The sequence below is a fragment of the Halyomorpha halys genome, unplaced genomic scaffold, assembly GCF_000696795.3.
Source record: "Halyomorpha halys isolate HHAL.00 unplaced genomic scaffold, Hhal_1.1 Scaffold602.1, whole genome shotgun sequence".
Lineage (NCBI taxonomy): Eukaryota > Metazoa > Arthropoda > Insecta > Hemiptera > Pentatomidae > Halyomorpha > Halyomorpha halys.
The window spans coordinates 769915-780863 of record NW_027105306.1 but is presented as its reverse complement, the minus strand read 5'-3'; the positions used below and the strand labels follow the sequence as shown (position 1 = coordinate 780863).

At 28.9% G+C, this 10949-nt stretch overlaps 1 protein-coding gene across 1 annotated transcript in view; it reads left to right on the top strand.

Annotated features, from left to right (window-relative positions):
- Positions 1 to 1348: 1348 nt before the first annotated feature.
- The window catches only part of Ggamma30A (guanine nucleotide-binding protein subunit gamma-e), an 86225-nt gene continuing 76624 nt past the window's right edge, over positions 1349 to 10949 (top strand). Inside the window, exon 1 of the mRNA XM_014426928.3 lies at positions 1349 to 1473. Within this exon, the coding sequence (XP_014282414.1) occupies positions 1361 to 1473 (113 nt within the window). The 5' untranslated portion in view covers positions 1349 to 1360. The remainder of the gene's footprint in view (positions 1474 to 10949) is intronic.

Here is a 10949-nt window from a genome sequence, read left to right as displayed (position 1 = left end):
GATTTTTTTCTGTTTCTATAAGATGAATGTTTAAACCAAATTTCAGAATTAGGGAACATAAATTTTTATAGTACATCTTAATATTTAATGTTTTATTTTAGATAGAGTTTGGGAATATCAATAGGATGAGGTTTCAAAAAGTGACGAATATGTTAAAAATTTCAGAATAATTTTAATTTTATGGTATAAAGTTAACTATTTCTTTCTCCACTTTTTTTTTTTTTAATGTAATTTTACTGTATCTCTTATTTTATACTTTTTTTTTTTTAATAAACCTGTAAATAACAATTAGATATATCACAATTTGTGAATATAAGATATTAAGAAACGTTTTTCAAGAAAAAATATTTTGAGCATAGTAAAATATTTATTTAAAAAAAAAAAAAATCGAATTTTTTTACTTTTTCTTTTCTTTCAGATGAATGTTTCAGAATAAGTAAAAATTTTCAAAGAATATCTTAATATTAAATTGTATTTTTATTTTTTGTTTCGGGGGGGGGAGGGGTAGTGGTTAGGAATGAAATCACTTGGATGTAATTTTAAAGAGCGAATAATATTTTTGGATAATATATTAATATTAATATTTTTGATATTTAGAATATTGATAGGTAATAAAGAAATTAATATTTTTGGATAATATAATTAATATTTTGATTGGTACAATTTCCTTTTAGATAGTTTTTCGATTAGAATTTTACTACAAAGTATCAGCCCTTATTTCAGTGTTTTTAAAAATAAACCTGTCATTAACAATTAGATGTGCCGTAGAGTTGGTTAACTTAAGACGAAAAAAAAATATATGTTGTCCTTGAAAAATATATTTTTCTAACAGATAAAAAATATATTTTTCGTAAAATTAATTAATTATTTCTAATTTTAACTTTTTTTTTATATGCATGTTTAAGTAGAATTAGGAAAAATAAATTTTCAAAGTACATCTTAATATTTATTTATTACTTTATTTATTTTTTTTTTTTGGAAGGTTAGGGATATCACTTAGATGAAGTTTCAAAAATTGAAGAATATTATTAAAACATTTTGAAATGTTTTGAATAGTATGATTTATACTTAATAACCATTTATTTTTTAATTGTTTTTATATTGAATGTTTATTATGCAGTACCATCCCTAATTTTCTAATTTTTTTTTTAATAAACCTATCAGTAACTATTAGATATAGGATAGAATTTGTGAATAGAATAAGTTTTGTCACTGATAAGAGGGTTGCTGTGGGTCACGCCCAACAACAGATCGGGTGGCAGAAGAACACCCCCGGGTTGGCGGGCTGACCTGCGCACACCTCCTGTCCTGACGTAATCGTTATGACGCAAGACCTCCCCCTGCGCAGGCTCGGGACGAGATGGACCCCAGTGTACTGGCCGCCATGGACAAGGACGCACTCAAGAAGCAGATCGAGAATATGAAGTACCAAGCTACCATGGAGCGCTGGCCCCTCTCTAAGAGTATCGCTGCGTGAGTAATACTATTTATTTATTATACAATTAATATTTGATTTTTTTTTTTGGAATTTTGACAATTATAGATAGAGGGTTGTTTTCTTTGAGAGCACATGTTCATCGGCTCAGTTGTAGCGCTTCCTAGGTTCTAATTATTTCATATCCATAGCAAAACTGTTGCTGTCTTTAATTAACCTTAAGCATTGACCCTCACATCCCAATGCCCAACTTCCCTTATCAATAGCGTTCACTGATCCTTGCTCTACTATCGACACGCCGCTGATAAGATGATTAAGGTATCGATAGGTGTGATATCCAGCTCGGCTCTCGGCCCTTCGGTAACAAGTCATCTAACCTCCCCTTCAGCTTGATATGACCTCTCAATGGTGGGCAATTACCTGCTGATGTGTCGCTATGGATACAGTCTCATGGAGCTATTTAAAAAAAAAAAATATTTTTTAATTTATCAAAGAAATTTTTGCCCTTATATTTTTTCTGAAATAAAATGAATTTTAAATTAAAATAATATGTCTTTAATATAAACTGCTTTAAAAATATCAATATTTTTACTCTTCAACAAATCTTTTCCATCTCTTCTGCTTTCTTAATAATTTCTATTTTAAATCGCCGAATTTGTGCCATTATTTTTTTTTTTGCATTTAAATGTGCCTTAAAATTAGTTTCGTTTTCTCTGGCCAAGTAGTAACAATATTCTCATTTATTTTTGTAATTCGTATAAAACCAGTGGTATCTAATTTTTTTAAGGAGAAAACTAATATTTGTTTGTGATAAACTAACATTTATGATGACATTGAAGACGGTATCACCAATTTGGAATGAGGATTTGACAGAGCGGTGACATGGGGGTGCCAACACGCGGCAAGTATTGGGGTTGATACGCCCCCTTTCATTGCCCTCTGTCGAGATAATATTGGCTAAGGCAGTGAAATGTGTGTAAGGCACACGCACTAGTACATATACGCGTGATCGATAATGCGTTTCTAAAATTGATTCGTTCCTACACCTTCAAAACATTTATATTTCAGATCTACACTGCAATGCGTCTTGGAGTGGGATGGTGCTTCAATTATTTTTTACTTTTGTATTATTAATGACTACATATTATATAATTACACTATTTATTAACTCTTTGAAAATTTTTTTATAGTTATTAAGTCAGTCTATTTATTTATTTAATATCATGAGAAGTTAAAATTCATGATCCAATAGGAAAAGAAATTATAGGGCTTGGATAAGTTTGTTGAGATTAAACCAGAACTTTTCCATTTGGAAGTAATCTAAAGAATAAACTAAGTTAGATAAGTTGACCAACATAATTAAGGATAAATATTGACTCTGAATCCTAAAGAAAGAAACTGAATATTGCAGGTCACAAACGTGTTTAACGTAGCATTATCATTGTTTTATTTCTCTACTATAAATACTTTTTTTTTGTATGCTAACGAGTCATTAAAAGTAAACTATAAACATTTTTTTTCCTGTTTTTAATAAATCATCATGAACCTTGACTATAAAACAATTTTTAAACGGGCTGAACAAAAAATGTATGATAGTGGATAAAGAATTATTTTTTATTCGTTATAAATTATTCATAATATTTATTACATATTACTTTTATTATTGAGGGTTTATTTGTTTTGTCTTACTTATAACATTATTTTGAATATGGTATCTATCGTTTATTGCTCAGGGTTTATTAAAAATTGTTCAATATTTATTGAAATATTGCTAAGTATGATGATTTTCCTAAGATAGTCACAGATATTTAATATAACAATTAATTGAACATGTTTCCTCATTCCCTACTTCCACATAATAAATAAATTATTTATTCACTAATTTTCATTATATTATTTTTTTTTGTCATTTACGAATGATTTCCTTACTCTTAAATTAATTTTTTGAACACGATTAAACAAAAAATAAAATTTAATTTAAAATTCGAGGAATCTTGCAAACGGCCTTGTCAAATGATAACTTTTCTAAATGATATCTAATTATAATTTACAAAGTCGATCATTTTTCCTTTAATATGTATGATAATCATATCATTTTGGACTTGGGGCACTACCAAACCATCAAATTTCTCCCGCATCCATTACTTACAATCCAAAATCCTACGTAAAATCCTTGATGCTCCTTATTACGTTACAAATAAACTCATTCACAAAGACCTTAACATCCCATTCGTTGCAGATTTGGCTCAAAACAGATATGCGTCTTTTCATTCCAACCTCCTTACCCATCCTAACCCATTAGTTCTTAATCTCTCATCCTTAACAATCCCTGAAATCCTCCGAGGCGTCTGAAAAGAAGATGGCCACTGGACCTTCTAATTTAAATTAATGCTTCAAGTACCACCAATGGGTGGTTCCTTCCCAAGATTTTCAAGTGTAAATGAAACATACAACATATTTACTTATTGTACAGTTATAAATCACATTAAATAAATAAAAATCCTTTAATATGTAAATGAGCTGCACATTTTGATTAATGAGTTTTGGTTGTTTTATCTGCCGAAGATTAAAAGAAAAACAACGTATTTCAATTCTTATTCAGCGTTAATAGTACCAACACTTTTTTAGTTGTTAATTTTTAAGGAGTAGATTAATCTTTAGACAAAGTGAAACAAGATTGTATTTATGTGTATATTTTATACAAGTTTGTATTTATAATCATGAAAAACGTCATGCTTATGTTTATTTTATCAATTAATTAATAGGAGAAAAAATTACAGGTATTAATTTATATATAATTATAATAGTATGATCTTTTTTGGCCAATATTATGCTATAATCTTTTCTGCCATGAATTCTGTACCTACACACAATATGAAATTAATCTGAATAATCTTGCATTTGATAAGAAGTTAACGAAGACGTCCGAATTACGCACTAACTTATTCTAGTCTAAGTTTTTTAATCATCTTGGTAATTAATTTTAAATTCATACTGCTTTATACGCTTCGGAAGTCCTATGCAGGCGCAATTGTTATGCGAAAAGAGTTTCAATAATTGACTGCATCATGTAACAGTGATTCCAATGAACCTTCTACGGTGTTCGATTATCTGATTTCTTCTTAAAAGGTTTCATTCTGTTTTGTCCGAATTGATAAAATGCAAATTTTTCTCTCATTGAATTAAATTTTGTTACCAAACAGTTTTTTTTAGCCCGTGCAATGTTTAATATTCTTATTCCGTTAGATTTGCATCAGAATATATTTCGATGCTGTCGCTGCTTTTAATTTTTTTTTTGTTAGTTTGATATTCCAGAATTTAATCACCATCAATAACCCGATTAAAGTTTTGACACAGATATTGAAAATAAAGACTCTTCTTGAGAAGATTGCTTAGAACTATAGCAGATGAAAATTTGAAATAAAATTAATGAAATAATATTGATAAAAGAATTAGGTATCGGAATAATATGGTGAAAGTGTTCCTGTGCAACAACCATTGTACGCTAATTTTTAAAATTAAAAAATAATATGTATATACATGCGTGTGTATGTATATATAATAGTACGAGAGCCGGGAAGAAAAAAGTCAGTTATTTTACCCCAATTTTTGATTACTTTAATGAAAACTATGTATAATTACTAGTCAAAATTGATGAGTCTGCAAGTATATGTAGGAGGAATAAAAAATGGCAGCTGTTTCAAAACGTTAAAAAAAATTAATTTTTCATTCCAAGCTCTATATCATTAAAATTACCAACACTAGAAAACCTAAGGGAACATTTTTTAAATCTAAGTTTAAGTAAATTGAATAATTGTAAATAAATGAGTAAATTTGCTGAAATAGTATCCCTAATAGAGCTATTTACGTTTAATGTTTCTGGAGATATAGCTTGTTAGTGAATTTATTTTGAAAAACCTATATCTCAGAAACTATGGAATGTATAGATGTCTATTAGCACTCACATTAAAGGAAGTTTAATGTACTATAGAGTTTATGACCTTTATCTTCGTAGGAATAGTAGTTTTCATAATATTTGCTAAAATAAATTGATTTATGGTTGTTCGGACGTTAATAAGTTTGATTTATGAAAAACTTTATTTCAGAAACCATAGAACGTACAAATGTCTACCAGCACTCAAATTAAAGCTAGTTAAATGTACTATAATTTGACAAAATAAATTCATAAAATGTTTATTTCTAGTTGTTCCGATAAAATGTTTGATTTTTGAAAAATATATCTCTAGAACGTTAAGACGTACATATGTCAGCCAGCACTCAAAATACAAGAAATGTTACTTACTATAAAGTAGTTTATGACACGTATCTTCCTTGGGATAGTCGTTTTTATGATATTCGCATATGAATATAAAGTTGTCCGAATAACTATAAATCAATTTATTTGATCAAATATCATGAAAACTACTACTCATAGATAAATCAACTTTATAAGCTACTTTATAGCCTATTAAACTAGTTTTAATTTGAGTACTAATAAACATCTTTACGTCGAATGGTTTTTGAGACATAGATTTCTCAAAATAAATTCAGTACATCTTTCAGTGCATTCTGTAGAACATTTTTATGAAAGTTGCTTTTTAAGAAGCTATATCTCGAGAACTTTTGAACGTAAATAGATCTCTTAGTACTCATATTTTAGCAAATTTACTCTACTTTAAATGATGTTCTCTTAGATTTTCTATTGTTGTTGGTAGTTTTAAAGATATAGAGCTCCAAATGAAGAATAATCTGTTTTTAACGTTTTGAAACAACCGCCATTTTTCATTCCCCCTACCTATACTTGGCAGACTCATCAATTTTGACTATTAATTATACATAGTTTTCATTAGTGTAATCAAAAATTGGGGTGAGATAACTGCCTTTTTTCTCCTCTTGGGATCTTATACTATAAGCTCTTCTTTAGTGAAGCACACTAAGCCAGTTTAAACAAAATCTACTCTTTCCATTCAAAATAAAATACGATATGTGGGAATTAGGAGTGTGCTTTAATTATGAACCACAATCGAATTAGTTGATTTTGTCAAGCTTTTGACTCTTGTTTTTAATGACCCTAATATTTCCTACAGGTAATACTTATGTATTCCTACTTAATTTGAGGAGACATCCTAGGCAATAGTACCCAGAAGGAAAGTTGGTAACGAATGACCGTATATTAATTTTGTAACTTAAGCCATGCCCCAAAATCACAGTATCTGTATTTTAGTAGCCTTTAAATAAGAATTAATCTTGCTGGAGGTATCAAATTTGCCCGAGTCCTTCAATAGTCCAAATGAAGTCTCCTTAAATAAACAAAGGTTATTGTACCAGAAGGAAATAGTTGGTCTTTTAAAAAATAAGTAAAAATAGGTAATAGGTACTTTACCTATTCCTAAAGCAAACAAATTATATTTTTAGTCGGCAAATACGAAATGAATTTACCAAGCTACATCGAAAATGTTTTCGACGTTTAGATGAAGTACCCAGATTAAATTAGAGCTATTTTTCCACGAAGGATTTTTTCGTCAGACCACCAAAAATAAATTTCACACGTTCTATCAAAATCGTCTGAGTCTTTCTTAAGTTGTGATTTTCCCTCTGACTTCCTTATTGAATTCAGAATTATTGAATACTATTGTTGGAGATTGCGTGGCCAACAACCGTTCAATTTAATTGAAATAATGCCATCCAGGGGATTCAAATGGACTGGTAAAACTGTTGGGCTGGGTTGCTGGATATCACTATTAACCTCTGATATATTAGATTTTCTTGATTTATTTTGATATACTCCATAGCTATAATTATTAGATTTACCACCGAATAGTCGGCCGAAACGTAGATGAGATGATTTCGTTTGGGTTTGATCTTGTAAACTTTGGATTCAATGAAATACAGACGTTTGTCGGTATCGAAGCTTCCGATTTATACATTCTCATAATTATCTTAAACAACCAATCAATATATTATTGATGCTAAAAGCAATCGAGAATCATAGGATTGCATTATTCCTCGATATTATATTTCACGGATTCAGTTATATAACATATATATATTCAAACTATAAAGTTCATCCTATGTTAGTATCACTTAGAAATAATTGGTCATAATATATTTATTTTGGGGCCTACTCTCATATAGTACAATAAATGGCTTACATAAACATAGAAATATTCCTATTCATGGGCGCACCCAGAGAGGGGCAGGGGAGGAGGACCCATAAAATTTTAAAAAATAAATCTTGTTTTCAAGCAAATAATTGTAATAACTAACAAAGCTGCAGAGTATAATGCTAGAATTATTCATAATTTTCTGTTGAAAGGCCACAACCTGAACAGCCATGGCCCCGCCCTCCCCCTTAGTTTTGATCCTGGGTTCGCCCTTGTTCAAATTCAGAATAATGAATAAGAAATCATTTATATTAATGACAACTAATGCATGTTATTTACATTTCTCAAGATTTAGAATAACCATAAAAAATACTGCATATTTAGCATTATCTTACTCAGATGATTGGTTTCAACATTTAATTTTGAAATTTTTGGTTTCACACACAAATAACAATTTAACGATTCAATTAACTGGGTACTCACAGGATTTTATACAAAATTATTAAAATTAAAATTTGCTACAACCAATAAATCAAGAATTCAGTACTTTTTAAGCAAGTTCTTGAACGAAGATTGTGCAAGGGGTGATTAAAATAGAAATTTAATTAAATAAAAATTGTAATTATTTAAAACAAGTATGTATAAAAGTAATTAAAATAATAGCTGCTGGATACCATATTCTAGTAGTGATTTAAATAAGAAGTATTATATTTAGTTTTTGTCTGTCAAATTTTAAAAGAAATATCTTAATTTGAATCACTCCTACTGCCACTTTTACTTCTGAGATCGCTTTAGTTAAAATGAATCTAGAATGAACTGAGAAACACAATTGCTTCAAGAAAAATTGAGAACTTAATGACTGATAATGATAGAATCTTGGTAGACTTTCATGAAATAATTCCTGATTTTATTAATAAAAAATCAGGGAAAATACCTCTATTTATATTTTTTGTTTGGTTCTTTTCAAATATTAAATTAAATTAATGATTGAATTCATAATTCATAAAATTATCTAGAAAATAATTTAATGTCTTAAAGTGCCACTTCTCACTGGTCACTGAATATTAATAAGCATGAATTAATAAAATATTCCAACCCAGTATTAGATAACAGCGTTGAGCAAGAAGAGAGAGGATGGTCAAGTCTTCTAGGGTGAGATGGTTGGAGGGTGGCTGCCTCAAATTCTTCCTGACAAAGGTTTGAATGAAAGCTCAGCTGCTTGGACCGTATTGTAAGGAACCTTTTGAGATGAACACCTGGCGTCTCATGAATGGAAATAATTATCGAGCTACGGCCAGCAAGACTGGCTTCGTAATTTAAATTGTTCATAAATAATGCTACAAACTAAATTTATAGTTAATGTGCAAGGGCCTACTCACAATCAAAACTGGGGAAGGAACCATTCGAGTTGTAACATTTTCGCTGGGAAAAGGAGATTAAAACCAAGATTTTAAGAAAATTATACATAATTATTGTAGTTCATTATTAGTTATTACAAAATAATTGTAATTGTAATACTACGTCAAGTATCAACCCTTCTATTTAACTACCTTTTACTTCGCCAATCTAATCCAATATTGTAATAGTACAGATATTTTGTAATTACCTTTTTGCTTTTTTTTTATGTATTTAGTCAGTTAGTTTTTCATGTTATTTATTTTTATCTTCTCTGTATATAAGTTATAATTAAATGTGTCCACACTGTTTTTTGTCCAATATATGTTATTATAAAATTAAAATTACCTTTGTAATTGTGGTAAATGGACCTAATCCCAGGATACTAGACTATTTTTCATTTTATTTCATTATTTGCTTGAAAAAAATAATATGAAATTAATTTTTATCACTTTTATGGGGGGCAACTTCTCCTCGCTGGTTACACCCATTGCAATATTTCGTTCAACCTGTAATATAATAATATTTATCACTGTTTTGCTTTAATGTGGCATATCCGACGGGAAAAAAAAATTATTTTGTATTTGACATATTTCAAAGATTGTACCGTAAACTGGGTTTAGTTTATGACAACCCTACTAGCCTACTGTAACCTTTGGTACACTCTTTATGCGAACTCCAAAATAGAAAACAACCCCAGTTTCTAGTACAATTTTGGAAACACGTTCTGTTAAAAATGAAGAAGCTTTTTCTTTTTTTTTTTAGATATGCCATTGTTAAAGCAAAACAGCGATGTGCTATTGTTAATTATTAATTTTTTTATCAGTATCACTAGCTAGAGTCAATAAAATTTCGTTGTGAGGTTTTCGTTCCTGAATTAAGTGTTAAAGTAAAGAATTTTATATAAATATTAAGATATCAAGAAAAGGAGAACCCATTTTTAAGTGGAATGAATCTGAAATTATTAAGAATAGAATTTAAATTTAAGGTATAGAGCAGATTAGGGTAGTAGAGAATTGCGAATATGAAATAAAATTTACAAATAGTTGTAATTTCAATTACTTGATGAACTACTATACTTGTAATTTGATGAGTCAAAGTGATTTTAATTATGAATAAATTCTTATGCAATTGTTATTTTCCTCTATAATTCCAAGTAATTGTAATACGAGAACAAGTAATTATAATTTGATGAGCCAAAGCAATTTTACAATTAAATTCTTATACAATTCTTATTTTCCCCTGTGATTCCAAGTAATTTTAATTGTGTGCACAAATATTTTACAATAAAACGGTAACTATCTATTTTATAATGGCTCCAAAATATGAAAATGATATCTAATTTAAAATTGCGCACTGACGTATAGATTTAATAACATATGAGCGAAATTTCTAAGGTTCTAGAAATAATTGTAATGCCAGTGTTAGTTGAGAGTGCCAATTAAAATCACAGTAAAAACACATGTTTTACATAAATATATATATATCTTCAGCTCTGAATATAGGGATAGATACCCTCAAATCGTTAGCTAATTTTTCAATATATTGGTTTCAACTAATAAAAATATTAAATATGGAGGTCTTATTTTTAAACGATTGGTATAATTTCAATTTAAACCACATTTACATATCACCGATTCTCTTCCAAAAAAGATACATGAAAAATATTCAATTTATAGAACTTATTTCATGTGGACTTTGGCTTTCATTAGATGGGTTCTATTTATTCGATTTTTGCTTATTAATTTTTAAATGTGTAGTAATTTATTAAAAAATGTTAAGTTGAACAGAAAGTTATTGCTCGAGTTCAATCAATCTTAAATTACAAATTGTTTTCGCAAGATCATTTTTAGCACCATTTTACCCAAAATGTCTAGTACTCCACTTTTATATTTAATTAATTCTATTATATTAATTCATATATAAGATGGTCAGGGTTGCGGTCAAAAGTGAAACAAAAATATTTTACAACTATTCGTTTTCCGACGTTTCGCCCCACTTTGCAGGGCTTCATC